Here is a 15,979-nt window from a genome sequence, read left to right on the forward strand (position 1 = left end):
ATAAATATTGTACAATCTTTCAAGGAAGTGATGAAAGGAGGAAAAGAGAAAAGAAAACATGAACAGTTTAAATCTATTATTTTATTTCATAAATATCAATCTTTTATTTTTCCAATCAGTCAGAAAAACATCCCCACCCTCTTGCCGCCTGTGACAAAAGACTCCGATTTGTGATCTTATCATTCGATACAATTGGAAAGAGGAAAGAAAAAAAAAATTTCTATCTTTCGGGCGTCACTCTTCAGATTGAAATATTTTTATTTTTTTTATTTTTTTTTATTTATTTTGTTCTTTCTCACTCTATCTATCTTTTTATTTCTTTGTGATAAGCATTTGTGCACAGCTGTCACTCAAATTCACAAAATAGTTGAAGTTAATTACTTATCTAAGCCCGCTTTGGTTCGGCGCTTGAAAATTGAAATTTGGTTTTTGTACGGCTCCAAACCGAGTCGACACGGCAAAACAAAGACAATCTAGTTGTACATAGACACGTATATAGAAGGAGAGGAGAGACAGGAAATCGTGTTTACTAAAAGATAAAAAAAAAAAAAAAAGAAAATTCTTTAGTTTTTCAGATTATTCTTCCTTTTTGATTTTCCACTTTCTATTTTCCATCTTTTATCTTTCTTTTGTCGCTACGATTGGAAAGCATTCCTTTGGAGACAATAAAAGATGTAACCAAATTGTCTCTTGTATCCTGTATTTTCTCTCTTGCATGTTCTTTTTCCCATGATGGAGAGAGTGCAACTAAATCCTTTATCATGCTTTTACATCTCATATCTACACACTAAAAGTGGGGTTTATAATATGTGTCACAAGTGCTTAGTATCTCAAAAGTAAGGGGAAATGCCAAGATAAGTTTGGTGGGTGAGGGTACTTTGTTGACGTTGATTTACGATATTTCAAAGAATACTTTTCATTTATTTGTCTCTATTTCTATTTTTATTTTTTTTTCATTATTTTTTTCTCCCATTTTTCGGTATATTACTTTGAAATTTTATTCTACCTGATGAGATGTCAAATCTTAAAAACAAAGAAGGAAGTAAATGGAAAAAGAACAACTAAAAAAAAAAAAAGAAAACACTAAGCGAGTTAAAAGTAAAAACAATTATAACAATGAGAAAACGAAGATGCAAATAACTCTTACTTGTTAAAATGCTATTTGAGTCTATAAATGCCCTTTTGAACTGATGCAAATAAGATTATTGAATCGAATTTAAGAAAAAAAAAAAAATTCAAAAACTGAAAGACGAAAAAGAAAACTAATCAGAGTTTGCATCGGTACATTTTTTTTTAAACGCCTTGTTGCCCTTTCTCTCCTTTTTTCTCCTCTTCCTGTTTTCTTGCTCTAGCTTCAGCCTCTGCCTTGGCAGCTGCTTGTGCTCTTTTAGCCATGGTTTTACCAAAAAGTACAACAACAAATGGAAAAATCAATGTCAAGACTGCCCACCAAGCAATCAAAATACCAAAATTACGACCCAATTGACCCTTGTAAACGTCGAAAAACACAGTCTTTGTGGCTTCAAAACTATTGTGTATAGGTATAGCATAGCCATATCTATAGAATCGATTCATCAATGCAATTGGACCAAATGTTGGTGATATGTTGATGACAACCCATGACAACATCCAGCATCCAAGGAATGGAGGATGAATCATAATCAAAGTCATTGCCATGATTTCGTTGGCCAATCCCACAGCACACATTGTCAAGAAAGCAATACACCAGTAAACTAGGAACCCTGATTTTCCATACGTGACGGTAAAATCAACTTGGAAAGCCAACGTCACCAAACCAAAAAACAATGAAATGATAACGTAGGTAAGGATGGACGACAAGTATCGGTATAGCATAAAATGCGGTTTCTTTACTCCGGATTTTGCAGCGATTTGGTGTGCCTCGGTGAAAAAGTTGAATACAAAAAATGTAAGAATAATCATGTAGATAAAACCAACCTGACATGGCGCAACCAAAACAGGGTCGGTGAATGGAGCTCGATCAAGAAATTCAAAAACCAATGGCAGGCTCAAAAGAGCAATCTTGGATGCTGAATTGATATCGATGGTACTATTGATAATCTTGGATACCATATTGGGCTGTTCTTTTAACCAAAGTTTTTCAATTGCCTGAACTTGAGGGGTGATGTACAGTTGCATGTTAAGGAAATCTCTGCCCGTTTCATATCGCGAAATTACCGTGTTGGCTGTAACATTGTAGCTAGAATCGCCATTTTTGAGTGCATTGTAGTAGTTGTATGTTGCATTGGGAAGTACGTGGATAGAGCTCCAGTACTCTTGGTGGTGGATGAGTCGATTTATCTCATCTTCAATACTATTTTCGTTGACATCTGCTCTCTTTTTAAACTGAGTCAGACTGTAAATATACCAATCGCCATGTTCTTTCGCCGTTGCAGACCGCAACAATTGGTCCATAGAGTTTCCAAACACTGGCTCAACTCCCTCAATTGTTTGATCGTCTTCAATCACAACCAACATCTTCAAGTTTTTGTACCTACTAGATCTTTGATAATAAGAACCCCAATAAATAGAAAATGCAGCCAAAATGAAAACACACAACATCAAGTTATTGAGCAAAAATCGTTTTACCAAACGACGTCTGTGATGCTTGTAATCCTCACTGAAGAACGAATGGCCACTTCCTTTAGTAGCAGGTGCATCAGGAGGAGGATTGGTAAAAGTAGAAGGAGGGCCCTGTTGATTTTTTGGAATATTCTCAGAACCATTCTTTGACTTATTTTGAAGCTGGGATTGCTCTGGGTTCCCGCCAATTTCCTCTAGCACTACCTCATTTCTTTGAGGAACATCTTCCTCCAACGGGCTATCATCGGAGACTGAAGAGTTTGCCCGCTCGTTGCCGGACATTTCCTTGTCAAAACTATTTTTTTCCATGTAGATGTGTTTGTCAAAGACCAAAATCAAAATGTTTTAAAAATGCTTCAATTAACGTGTTGAGATAAAACTCGATGGTGAGGGTTCTAGCAGCAAATAAAGATATATATATATATGTGTGTGTGTGTGTGTTTGTGTGTGTACTTGCGTGCTGATTACATATATCCATGCTTGTATAAGATGAGATCCAGCTTCATTCGTCAAGTGATGCGCCTAAAATTGTAAAATCCGTACTCAAATGGAACAAAAATAGCGTATCTAGACATTTGGAATGACAAAGAAAATTTCTCCAAAAACAGGAAATGCATAAAAATGCATAAAAATGCTTCAAAAAAAAAAGCAATTTCCATCAGCACTGTTTTGTGATGACAAATTCAAAAGATCCCAAAAAAAATATAAAATTGTGAGAACGAAAGTGAAAATGAAAAGAAAATTTCGGAACGTATATCCGATACTTCACACACACACACACTCTCTCTCTCTCACTCACTATTTTTTTATTATTTTTAATTTATTATTGCTTTGTTTATGGATTACAAAGCAGAACCAGAAAAAAAATGCGGCGTTAAGACGGAGCTTACAATCACGTGAAATCCGTTTTTTTCTCTCTCTCTCTCTCTCTCTCTATTTACTCCGTTAGCTTAATAATCGCAATTTTAACAAATAGCTCCGACCCGTCTCCAAATTCATTGTTTTAAAAAAATTGTTTACCCGGCAAAACATATATTGATCAATTTGGCTCGTTTCAAGTTTGAATCTGTAGTTGGTCAATTCTCAATTTATTTGCCAAACTTTTAAACGCATGGACGTCAATCAATTCTTTCATTCTTCCTTTCTTCTTTTCTTCTTTTCTTTTCTTCTTCTTCTTCTTTTTTTGTTTTGAAGACAATTTAGGAAATTGAGTATTGAGTTTAGCTTGTGGAAGATTATTTTTGACAACACATTTTTCAAGTAAGACGTTGCAAAATTATGAATAACTGCTTTGTCTTTTCATCTTTCTTCTTCAGCTTCTTGTTTCAGATAGTTCAGAACAGTCAGGATAAAGCTTGAACCAGTACTCCTTCATTTCCATTATTTATATATTTTTTTTTCTTGTTATTCCTTAGTTGAATAATAGAATTATTAGAGTAGACTAAAATATGATCCATAACTAACCAATATCTAGATGATATAATCTTTACTTTATTCTTGCAACCAAATATTAATGAGAATGTGGTACCTTTTATCAGTGTCTCACTTTAACGTCGCATAAAATCTTTAGCTTTTGCGACATTGGACACAGAAAGCGCGCGTGAGACATTTTTTTTTGTTCCTTCTTTATTTAGAAAAAAAGAAAAAAAGATTGCGAGTTTTGAATCCAATATATCAATTGTCCTTTCAAATAGAGAATGCTTTTGAATTTTTCTCTGTTCTTGTTTTATTTTATTTTATTTTTCTATTTTGGAGGTTTTTGAACCATTTGAATCAATCCAACATCACCCGTTCACTCAATCACCAACTGTTTTATATTACTACCATAGACCTAAGGGACACCCCCATATAGCACAATTTTCTTTGTTTTCCCTTTTTTTTTTCTTATTCCGTCATTTCATTTCAGTCCGTCCATCGTTCACCCATTGCTGTTTTGTATTAATTGCTTTTTTATTGTTCAGTTATTTCGCTTTTCCCTCCGTCCCCCTCCGTCCCCCACCATTCCCCACCAAACTGATCATAGGAACCTTTTCTGTTTCTTTTTTTAACGTTCTCCTTACCCTTATCCTTACACCTCCCCACCCCTCCACATCCTTCCGTGATTCCCAATTTTGGCAACAATATCAAAAATCTTATTTTAGTTTTTCAATCACTAAACACTTTGAGAATAAGGATCGAATCGATTTGATTAGATATAAGAGAGTGAAACACTTATTGATAAATTCCAACATTTTTATTTTCATTACTGCTTTTCATTCCTTATATATTTTTTTTTTGTTCTTTGGGATTTTATTTTAGTCTATTTTCTTTTCACTTTTTTTTTTTAACTTTCCCAATCTTATTTATCATTCAAATCAGTAACAGCTATGGCGACCAAGGTAATATCATCGGGGTTAAACCCGTTGAAAAATGGCAGCAGCAGCAGCACTACACAAGTCAAAACAGAGTCGAAACCCCATGTTCCAGCTAGATCATCAAGCGGAGCGAACCACTCACAACAACAACAACAACAACAACAACAACAGCAATTACCACCAACCACATCGCATCAGCATCCGCAGCAGCATCATCTGCAACACAGAGTCAAGTCTGGAAAGCGCTTGGAATTAGAAAAGTTAATTCGAGAATTCCAAAACAAGCTAGGGAAGAATTGGGAAAAATACCATGAAACACTTAGTCTTTTCCTCGTTGGTAAGCTTTCAAGACCGGAGTTGATATCAACAATCACACCTTTCTTGAAGGAGCACAACCTATTCCGATACCATAACAAACTACTCATGCTCAATTTTGCCAATTCATTAAAAGACGGTGGCTCATATGACACCACAAATGAATTTGCATCATTCTGGAATAAAAGGCTATCTAAAAGCACTCGAAATGTCAAGAGCACTCAATACGAAAAATTCAAACAGAATATCATGGGTTTGCCAATTAAAGAACGACGGAGAATCAAGAATATCACACGGGATAGTGGAAAGAGAAATAAACTCAATGCGGGTATCACTTTAACAAGACATACGTTGTTGCCCAAAATTCCAATGATACAGGATAAGGAGCAACAACAGATGCAAGTAAACAATTTGGTTCAATGGCAGCAAGATGTATTGAATGGTATCAATACCCCCATAGCTACTGAAAACTACGAGATACCAGATGCTGATAATTTGACCAAGACGATGTTGATGATTATGAGAGAACATGGGTTGACTGGCGGACTTAACGCTGGTGTTTTAGAAGTTCTTCTACTAGGATTGAAATCTCACATGAAAAACGTTGTTGAGAGCGCTATCGACGTGGCCAAATATAGGAAAAATAAGTACACCAATAATGATTATGTATCGTACGAGATGAAAAATGGCAGTGCAAGCAGCAGCGATGAGACAAGGAATTCAAAGAAAAGGAAGTTGGACCAGTCAGAACAGGACAGTGAAGGTGAGACAAACAACAAAGATATTATACTATCTGTCGAGGATTTGTACGATACATTTGAAATGTTCCCGCATTTGATTGAGCCAGGTGGTCCAAGACTTCGACTCTCAAATGTTTTACTTGAAAATGACGATTGTGTTTTGTCTAAAGATGAGTTAGGTTACACTTTACCTCCAAAGCCAGCTAGTCTCATGTTCAGCAACAATAACAATAATATTAATAATAATAATAACAACAACAACAATGGTGTAGCAGTAGTGGAAAAGAAGGCAATCACAGCAGCAGAAGCTCCATTGAATCAATCTGCAGTATCTGGCAACAAGACTGGTTTAGTTTTGAATAACAACAATAATAATGTTACAACCACCGCGACGACGGGCCCAAGCACAAGCACAAGCACACCCGCAACCTCAAACTCTTCAGATTTACAGTCAATAAAACCTGGTCATAATAGAAATGGTTCTGGCGTTGATCCGTTGCATGCATTACCTGCACCCTCGTCAGCATCTCCTTCATCATCGTCGCCTCCTACACAATCACTATCACAGCAGCAACAACAGCAACAAAAACAACAACAACAACAACAAAGTTTGAAAGCGCAGATGCAACTGGGCACTTTACCTAGACCGGACGCGCATATTGGCTCTACGGATGAGTTGAAATGGGTTCTACATGACCTTGTCTCTACAATGTAGATTCGTATAATTTTTTGAGGAGCGATTAGAATAATACACGTATTTTGTTCGTTTTCTACATAACCATAGATTTCTTAGCACAAAGTGTAGTCAAACTTAGATCCCGTAATTTTTTGGCCATTATATCCAGTTTCATCTCGGCAAGCACCAAGACTTTACTTTGGCCCAGAATCCATCTTGCTAATGTAGTCTCGGCCTCACCAGCATTCGCACAAATATCGGTACCAGCATTGTCATGGCTAACACGTCGCAGCTGGTTAGTAAAAGATTTTTCAATCAATGTTAACATTTCAACTTGTGACAGCAGGGGCGAGACATGAGACATGTCCAAAACGACCAATTTTGTATCAAACAGAGTAGGTACAGTAGTACCACTCTTTCCTTTTCCTTTTCTGACTCCATTAACTGAAATGATATGAACCACAAAGGTAGCGTTATCGACGTCGATGATTGGCTGATTTTTGATCAGCAAGATGGACTTGTTTTGATCATTTCTATCAATTGGTATCTTTTGACTATCAAACAAAGAGCGTTGATCAATTGTGGTGTTTGAAATCAAGTCCCTCAACGTATTATTATTTTCGATAATGTCGCTGTTGTCGCTGTTGTCGCTGTTGTCGTTGCAGTCAGCACCTTTAGTAATCCCCACGCACTGGTAGTACAAACAGATATCCCAATTATGCATTTTGGATGCACTATAGTCCAACAATGGTTGTATCAACCTTGAAGTTATTGTACAACCTGATACACATTGGGTGACAATGGTTACATTTGAGCCACGTAATGTACTGCATGCCAAATGAGAAAATTCATCAATGATAAATGATGAAGGTGTCCCAATCTTGAACTCTTTGCTAAAGAGCAGCGGATTTGTTCCTGGTTCAGAGTCCGTCAAGGCATAAACTCGAACTTTATGCTGATAATCCATTATTGAGTTTTCTAAAATGCGTCTATGTTCATCGTGTTTCTTGATCTTTTGAGCAATTGTGTCGTATCTAGACTTTAATTGATCAAATTCAGCTTCTTCCCTTTCACCCTTATTTAGTTCAGATGCAAGTTGCTTATTGAGAATACTTAATTGAGCCTGCAAAGTTTTCTTATTTTGAGAATAATTGTTCATCATCTCTTCGGTAACCCGTATTTTTGATTTTGTTTCATTCACCATCTCTAACAAGTTTATTTTTGCTGTACTAGCTTTTCGATATCCTTCTCTAGCTTGTTCAAACTCGCTGTTCTTTACACCCAACTTTAATTGCGAATCATTGCGTGCCTTTTCGGTGCTCTCAAGTTTAGCATGCAGTTCCTTCTCAATTATAGCCACTTCTTGCTCGTATCTTTCTCTATTTACATTTTCTTCCATTCCGATAGTATCCCGCACTTTTGTAACCTCTTCCTTTAATGTTTCAATTTGTTTATTTAATTCGGTATAGTCAAATTTCTTTACCTCATCTAATTCTTGCATCATCTCGAATTCCAACTCCCTGAACTGATTATCCAATTTGATTTGATTTTCTTCAAGTTTTATGTCAATTAATTTTTCCTCATTGGCAACTGCTTTAAGTACTGTTTCCTCCATAAACTCAAACTTTACATTATATTGGTTTATTTCGTCCTTGATAGTTTCTACTTTTTGTGCAAAATTTCGATGTATGCGTCGTAATCTGTGAAGATCTTCATTGAGCCTTGCTACCTGCTGTTGCTTTTCACGGTATTGGTCATTTACTGCGTAAAATTGATTATTTAGTTCGCTAGTTCTTGAGCTTACTAGGAAGTTCTGTGACACTTGTGGGTTCTGGGGTTTCTGATGAGCAGAGGACGAAATCAAACTCTCGCGTCTCGATGGGATCAATGTAGAATGATTTCTGTTGCCCAACCGTTCTTGAATTGATAATATCTGGTGTTTATACTCTTGAGAGAAGTTAGACACTGTTTTGTTACTACCATGAATGTTCAATTTGCTGTTGTTGCTGTTACTGTGGTTGTTGTTGTTGTTGCTGTTACTGTGGTTGTTGTTGTTGTTGCTGTTACTGTGGTTGTTGTTGTTGTTGTTGTTGTTGTTGTTGTTGTTGTTGTAGTTGTTGTTGCTGCTACTACTTAATGAATGGTCCAATTGCGGTAACCTAGTCTTTTTTTGATTCTGAGACAAGACCAAAGATGGAACAGGAGCCGAGGTGGAGAATGGTGCGCTCATGTCAAAGGTAGATTCTTGTGGTGGATCAAAAGAAACACTAGCCATTTCAAATCCTAATGAATTTCGCCTCTTCAGTGGAGGTGACTGGTGCATTGAATTTATGTCCCTAGCTTCTAAAGGTCTCTTGCTATGTACATTCGGCAGTGTCATTTCAAACTATTTACTCAATAAATAGCCCTATTACTACTATTGTTATTAGTATTTCTGGTCTTGTATTTGTTTTATTTTTCTGAATAATTTTGTCAGGGTAATAACAACGGGAATCGATGTTTCTTGTTTTATCATTCTGATACAACCTTGAATCAAATTGTAAACACAGAAAATTAAAAACAAAGGATCAATTACACAAAACTGTTTACAGATGGTAGCTTTATTACCAAAAAAATAAAAGTTTGGTTGAGACTTGTATATTGTGTTACTTTTCATTTACAACAAATTCCCAGATAGTTTAGTGGCTAGAATTACCGCTTGTCGCGTGGTAGACCAGGGTTCAATTCCCTGTCTGGGAGATTTTTTTGAATTTCGCAATTCATGGATTTTTTTTTCATTTTTCTACTTTTGACTGTTACCGTGAACAACTTAGGGTCAGTAGTTTATAGAGAAAGAATGGATAAAAAATAAAACATTTCCAGTTTGTTGAAACTCTATTTGGTCGCTATTCACTTGTTAGTTGCCTGTATTATATACTGTTCATTCATGCATAATGCACCACACACATACACACATATATATATATACATATATACATATATACGATATTGCTACTGTACCTTCTTTTCCACTACGTGGCTATTGTCCACCAAGAGACCTTTCTTGTAAAACCAAATGAGTCTGAACACAATCCAGTGTGATTCATCCCACAAAAATGAAATGTACTTGTTGCGCAAACTTTCTAGCAAAAATCGTCTCAACACTTTTCGATAGTCAACGATATTGAAATAAGAATAATTCAAGTCTGGAGCACAAGCTGCACATACCAACAGCCACGAAAATAGCCATAAAGCAATAGTCCATTTGTAATAAGGTTTCGCTATTGGATTCACGGTTGTCAAATTTTTCAAAGTGCGGCGAATGGCGTAGACGTAGACACTTATTTTGGCCAAGTTTGCAAATGCAACAAGTAATGCTACTGGTCCACTATAATGATTGATTCTATATTCTCTTGCAAGTCGTTCTACCGAGCTTAATCCATCATAGTTGGCCGCACCTAGTACTCCTTGAACCACAGTATAGCCTGTATTATTGATTTGCAAGAAATGATCATCGGTTTTCAAGTCAAAGTATCTCGAAGCAAACGTTGGCAAGACAGTCAATATAACGATTAGTAAAATCTTGTTGACATTTTCGTCTCCATACTTAGAGTAGGTAAGCCCATAACCCATTAAAAACAACAACGTTACAATTTCGTCAAGGGCAACCACAATATTCTCGGCATAGCTTATGACTCGCACATTGAGCAAAGCCAATACCGCCGTTGCTAAGAAAATGCCGATCTTGATTAATTGAAAAATAGATATGCTTCTAAAGATGATAGGACAGTTTCGGTAAAAAAATAACTGTATCACAATTATCGCACTCACAATGTTGACGATACAGTACCATATATCGTCGTATTTCTCATAATATCCAGGACCTTCATCAACGCTCACCTTGTACTCATAAGAGCCAATCTTGGGAGCATAAACGCACCATACACCATTTGAGTCTATATCAAAAGATAAAGGCTTATCCTCTAAAATATCGTTGTAAGTATAAACAGTATCAGTTTTGGAAAGTGTAAATTGTCCATACTCATAGTATTCTTCTAATTTCCCATCAGTGGTTAAAAAGTCAAAATTTGGCAAGTTTTTGAACATCGTTCTGTGCCTATAATCAAACACCAAGAGGGGCAATGGGTCCTGACCCATAGTTCGTGTAATATCAATTGTGGTCGGAGCTTTGATATCGAGACATGCAACATTTTGAGCAACGTCCAAGTGGAATTGTCTACCTTGACATATTTGGCAAAGGATGCCGGCAACAAAAAAGAAGTTCTGAACCCACATTGATCAAGCGCAGTAGATGGACAGACGATTAGAATAAGAGGCAGGGTGAGTGAGTGAGTGAGTGAGTGAGTGTGTGTGTGGGAGGGCGGAAAATAGGGTAAGTACGAAAATAAGAAAAGAAATATCAAAAGGGAAAAGAAAAAGGAGTAAGAAGAAAAGAACGTTAAATATACAAATTGGCGATTATTTAATCTCTTTTCAATTCCCCACTTTATGTATCCAGCAAAGAAGTTGAAGAAGAAGAAGATGCCGAAGAAGCAATATTATCGTAATTTTTCAATTTTTGTGTCTCATAATTTCTCTAAAATGGAAATAGGTTTGTTTATTTCGTGACATAGTTTTAGTAAGATTACTCTATTGGGAATTATTGCGCTGAAGAAAAATACTATATCCTAAATCAACTAGCACCTATTAGTATTCAAATTGAATTATGGAAAACTGGCAACTTATGGGCTGCAAGCCAAAATAAAAAACAAAACAAAACAAAACAAAACAAACAAAAGAAAACAAAACAACCAAAAGAAAAAAAAGAAAAAAGAAAAAAAGAAAACAGGAACTCATTGAATCAACGTGATTGCCGTACCCGATCAAGGTGATGCTAAGTCCATATAACTATACACCACGAGAACCAGAAGCATACAACCGGCACAGCTTCTATGATTCACAAGCAAAGAAGAATTCACTAGCAACTACAGCTAGTACCAACACAACATCAAGCCTGAATAGTAATACTTTTACCAACCCCGATGATTTTATAACGTATATTGTTCCAGATTTTAATGCCGTCAAGTATTTCCAAAAGGACTTTGTTACATCTAACGAGTTTTATTTGCAAGAAGAAACCGAGGTAAACGGGTTTGAGCTATATCTAGTAGAGCAATGGGTGATAAATCGAAATATAGGAACAGCCGTCACCACATTCACAGGTAATGAGCTGTCCAAAATTTCAGCCATTAGGTTTACTGTGATAAAAAAGCCAACGAAATACTATCCAATCCGGTTTCAAGAGTATCTCAATGAGATTATTCAGAACCATTCGAAAATGAAAACGGTGGACAAAGTTGATCGTGAAAGACCCAGTGTAGCAACGGAGAGTCGAGCAAACAGTACCAACGAATTGTTGATTGTTTCAAAATTAACCAACAAGCCTCCGCTGTTGAAAAGGGAAAAGGCAACACTGGAGCTTGCAAATGAGGTATGCTTTGTAACAAACTTGGCATCGCTTCCTTCAAATTTGAACCTTATTCCAGTTCCCGATGGTGATGTTCGTAAACTTGAAGCACCATTCATGATCAACTATGATTTAAAAAAACTCCATTGCACCGGTCGGTCAATGTCATTGACGACGGAGAAAATTACAGATGCCAGCGAGGGGAAATTCCGCCAAATGTATGTTGTTTACAATGTTAAAATCCCAGTCAAGTTTGCCGTGAGAGAGTTAGTTAACATTATTCAAACATGTTTATTCTACTTTGACCTATTGGATGGTAGATATTGCACTGGACTATTATGCATCAAAACCGAGGAAGCAATCACCAATTGGTGGAACTTAATTGGTCTTCCACACTTTAATACTAAACCTGATTCCCTGAACGGGATTTTACCTCCAAAAACTGTTGCTGCCATTATTAGTTTACTTTTAAGTATCAGACTACGATTGATTATTCTCGGTGTCTCTGACGTGCCAAAGGATCCTTTTGATTTCGAAGCATTTATGTTGGCAATCGGTATGTTTCAAAGACAATATAAGATTGAAAAATCACGGAAGTTGGATATGCAGACTTTGAACAAGCTTTTCACCACAACAAACCTGAAGCTTATGCCAGAAAAGGGCTCAAACTATTTTTATAGCTCACCTTATGGCCCAGAGGAAATTGGGACTCAGAGCGAGTACGATTTCATGGCTAATCCAATGATAACGCCATCATCAAACGAATTGGGATCTAGAACGAGCTTCAATACTCCAACAATGTCCAAGCGTCTGTATGGGAAAAGGGAATTGAAGAAGATGGCCAACGTGATGAAGAATACAGTACAGGACCATATTAGTGCTGCTGCAAGCACTCGTGATAACGATGATTCAGGCTCAAGCTCGAAAGTTACTGGAGGTAGAATAAGGAATAGAATTGCAAAATTGGCAGACACTGCTAGCCCATTGGACGTCGAAACTCTTGAATTAGGCAACTTGGTGCAAAATAACCTAGCGGGAAGGACCCTAATTAGACTCTTCCATGGTATCAATTCCGGCGGTGCATTTTTGATGCACGATGCAGATTTCCGTGGTGGTCGTCATCATAAAGTTAATGATTTGTTAACATCAGCACCTTCAACATCAACTTCTACATCAGCAGCAGCCGTAGCAGCAGCAACATCGGCAGCAACAACATCAACAGCAGCACCGACTACATCAACATCAACAGCCACAGCCGCAGCAACAACTGCAGGAACAGGAACCGGAACAGCAGCAACAACAACACCAACAACAAATGCGAGAAATGGCAAGCATTCCAATGATGGACAGTCTTACTTGTACAGTTTTGAAAGTTTAAGAGATAAGATTATCCAGAATAATAATACCCAATTAAATCCAGACAATTCAAAGTATTCTTTGGGATTTTCAAAAAAATTTGGACTCCCAAGTAAGAAAGGTGTGAATGAAATAAACCCTTCATCTTCCCATTTGGAAGTATCCAAATTTGATGCAAAAAGATCTATGCAAAGCTCATCCATGGTTGATTCATTCTTGCGGCTCGGCGATCATTTTACAGAAAATACTGGCTCTGACGCAAGCAGAAAGTCAATAGATTCCCATCGTGTTAAACAAAAACAAATTCCTGATACACCCTCAACTCAGTTTATCCGCGACTTGAATAGACGTAACTCATGGCCACTTCTATTGAATAAGAATGAAATTAGTCTCAATACTTCTATCCAATTTAAGAATGAGACCAAGGTCAACCCTGCTAAAGTCTCCGCTTCGAGGGATAAAGCAATGAAAAAAAGCTTTAGCACGTCTCAAATATCGCAAATATCAAGTTCAGGATTTGGTACTACTGACACCGCTATGGCTGCTACTCATGCTACAACCACTGAACAAACAACACTTGTCACGATTTCCAAATTTGTAAATACATATTTGGCCAATATAAACAAGTTGATGAAGTATGAAAATTTAAGAAACCACTATTTTTTAAACGACAACAAAGAAGAGCTTTCTAATGTTGCACTAGCCAAGTTGTTTCAATTGTTGAATGTTGATCTTATGAAAGTCAAAAATATGAAAGGTCATCTTCTAAACAATAAGCGTAGGGTTATGGAAGAAGGTTTAGCGGATAACCTCGAGTATAACTTGAATACATTGTCTAACAATGTGGACCGCTTATCTTATGAAGCCAGAATTGTGTCAAAGAAATTGAGAGAAACGGAAGACAATTTCAAAGTGTACGAAATGAAGTTGAAAGAAGATTGCCAGAAAAAGATTCTCAATATTGTAGACCAGGTTTTGAAATCTAGAGATTTTAAAGAAGTTTATCCTAACATAGAGGAACGCAGACAAATTGCATTTAAACTAACAGGTGACGCAAACTATGCTGATTTTGACAGCGATGACGAAAGAATGAGTCCCATTAGGTATATTGTTGTATTAATTTACGACATATTTATTTGTATACTCCTGTTTGTTAAATTTGAAAAAACACACATGAACCTTGCAAGGATAAGAAACAGCTGGGCTAGAGTTGATCCATCGAAAAAGTTTATAAATAGGACTTATTCATACCTCGGCCGTCGTCCATCTTCCGATAGTGTTGCTATATCCGATATGAACGAAAAGTAGTCAAACAGCAAGAACAAAACGAAGGCAAAAATTTAGGCAAAAATATAGGTTTGAAATTAAAAAAGAGCGCTGGCGCTAGCTAATAAGATTTCATGACTCCCGACCCCTTATGATTCTATCGTAGCTGTATCATTCTTTTTATTTTTTAATTTTCAATTTTTTAATTTTTAATTTTTTGTTTTTTCTTTTTATTTTTTCTAATTCAGCTTTACTTTTTCTTTGCGGGCGACTACATTAGTCAATGGAGTCCTCAAAATTTTGTAAAATCCAGAAAGATTGATCGACATTGGACTGGATAGGTGAAAAGGGGATGAAGAGGGAGGGGGTGTAGGGTAAGGGAAAGCTTAAAGTAAACTTTGTATACTCATATCTGGCTTTCATCAAATGTTATCTAGTTTTGAATGAAAAAAGCATTTATATCATGTTGTTATACAAATAGAAATTTTTCTCTCATGACCAAAAATCTAAGGTCCGCAAAATCATTTTTGAAATATATCTTTAGACATCGACATCATTCTTTAAGAACCTTCTTTGTCTCGTTGTAATTTTTGAAGTGTGGGGAAAATGCATTGCAGGAGGTATTTTTCCAAACTTTCTTTTGCTTCCAGCCTTTCTTCCTCTTGCAACTTATCATGTGACTTCAAAAAGTCTTTAAGGGTGTCAAATATTTCGCCATACTGCTCGATTATATTTTCTAACTTGGCAGTGATGAAGTCTTGCTTTTGCAATTCCATGATAAGTGATAATCTTTGGCGCTGAAGATCCCGGATTCTTTGTTCGTGCTCACTAACATTTAGTATACCTCTTTGACTCTTTTCTTTTGATACCTGATCCTGATCCTGACTATTTCTTTCTTCTTCTTCTTCTTCTTCCCCGAGCTTATCTGATTTTGTTTCGCGGTTACTCAGATCTCGGTTGACGAGTAACGCATAGACATCTGGTGGAACTAGTTTCTTTAAAGTGTCATCGATATCGTTTAACGTTTCGGAAGAATTTCCAATCTGCTGGCTCAAAGACGTGACTAGAGATGTTATTGCAGAAAGTTCGTCATAATCGCAATCTTTCATACTCAGTTGCTCATAAAGGACGCGGCGAGTGTAAAGGAAGCCAATACTCTTGAAAATGACATTTGATTTAGTGTAGCCCTATTTAAATTTATTTCAAATTTATTTTTTATTATTAT

At 36.5% G+C, this 15,979-nt stretch overlaps 6 protein-coding genes and 1 non-coding gene across 7 annotated transcripts; 3 read left to right on the top strand and 4 right to left on the bottom strand. All coding sequences in view use genetic code 12, as the record gives it.

Moving 5' to 3' along the window:
* Positions 1 to 1,293: 1,293 nt before the first annotated feature.
* On the bottom strand, positions 1,294 to 2,883 carry PVL30_001997 (uncharacterized protein; the record flags this gene model as incomplete). The annotated part of the gene is made up of 1 exon (XM_001527143.2): positions 1,294 to 2,883. The coding sequence occupies one exon, from the start codon at positions 2,881 to 2,883 to the stop codon at positions 1,294 to 1,296; it is 1,590 nt and encodes a 529-aa protein (XP_001527193.2).
* Positions 2,884 to 4,967: 2,084 nt separating this feature from the next.
* Positions 4,968 to 6,725, top strand: PVL30_001998 (uncharacterized protein; the record flags this gene model as incomplete). The annotated part of the gene is made up of 1 exon (XM_001527144.1): positions 4,968 to 6,725. One exon carries the CDS (start codon positions 4,968 to 4,970, stop codon positions 6,723 to 6,725), a length of 1,758 nt encoding a protein of 585 aa, XP_001527194.2.
* A 55-nt stretch (positions 6,726 to 6,780) lies between these two features.
* Positions 6,781 to 9,066, bottom strand: PVL30_001999 (uncharacterized protein; the record flags this gene model as incomplete). The annotated part of the gene is made up of 1 exon (XM_001527145.2): positions 6,781 to 9,066. The coding sequence occupies one exon, from the start codon at positions 9,064 to 9,066 to the stop codon at positions 6,781 to 6,783; it is 2,286 nt and encodes a 761-aa protein (XP_001527195.2).
* Positions 9,067 to 9,353: 287 nt separating this feature from the next.
* On the top strand, positions 9,354 to 9,425 carry PVL30_002000. The gene has a single exon. It is a non-coding gene; the product is annotated as a tRNA-Asp (tRNA).
* A 252-nt stretch (positions 9,426 to 9,677) lies between these two features.
* Positions 9,678 to 10,961, bottom strand: PVL30_002001 (uncharacterized protein; the record flags this gene model as incomplete). Its single annotated transcript, XM_001527147.1, has 1 exon — positions 9,678 to 10,961. The coding sequence occupies one exon, from the start codon at positions 10,959 to 10,961 to the stop codon at positions 9,678 to 9,680; it is 1,284 nt and encodes a 427-aa protein (XP_001527197.2).
* Positions 10,962 to 11,556: 595 nt separating this feature from the next.
* PVL30_002002 (uncharacterized protein) lies at positions 11,557 to 14,796 on the top strand (the record flags this gene model as incomplete). Its single annotated transcript, XM_001527148.2, has 1 exon — positions 11,557 to 14,796. One exon carries the CDS (start codon positions 11,557 to 11,559, stop codon positions 14,794 to 14,796), a length of 3,240 nt encoding a protein of 1,079 aa, XP_001527198.2.
* A 518-nt stretch (positions 14,797 to 15,314) lies between these two features.
* Positions 15,315 to 15,863, bottom strand: PVL30_002003 (uncharacterized protein; the record flags this gene model as incomplete). Its single annotated transcript, XM_001527149.1, has 1 exon — positions 15,315 to 15,863. The coding sequence occupies one exon, from the start codon at positions 15,861 to 15,863 to the stop codon at positions 15,315 to 15,317; it is 549 nt and encodes a 182-aa protein (XP_001527199.2).
* Between the last annotated feature and the right edge of the window lie 116 nt (positions 15,864 to 15,979).

This window comes from Lodderomyces elongisporus, chromosome 2 (assembly GCF_030384665.1).
Source record: "Lodderomyces elongisporus chromosome 2, complete sequence".
NCBI lineage: Eukaryota > Fungi > Ascomycota > Pichiomycetes > Serinales > Debaryomycetaceae > Lodderomyces > Lodderomyces elongisporus.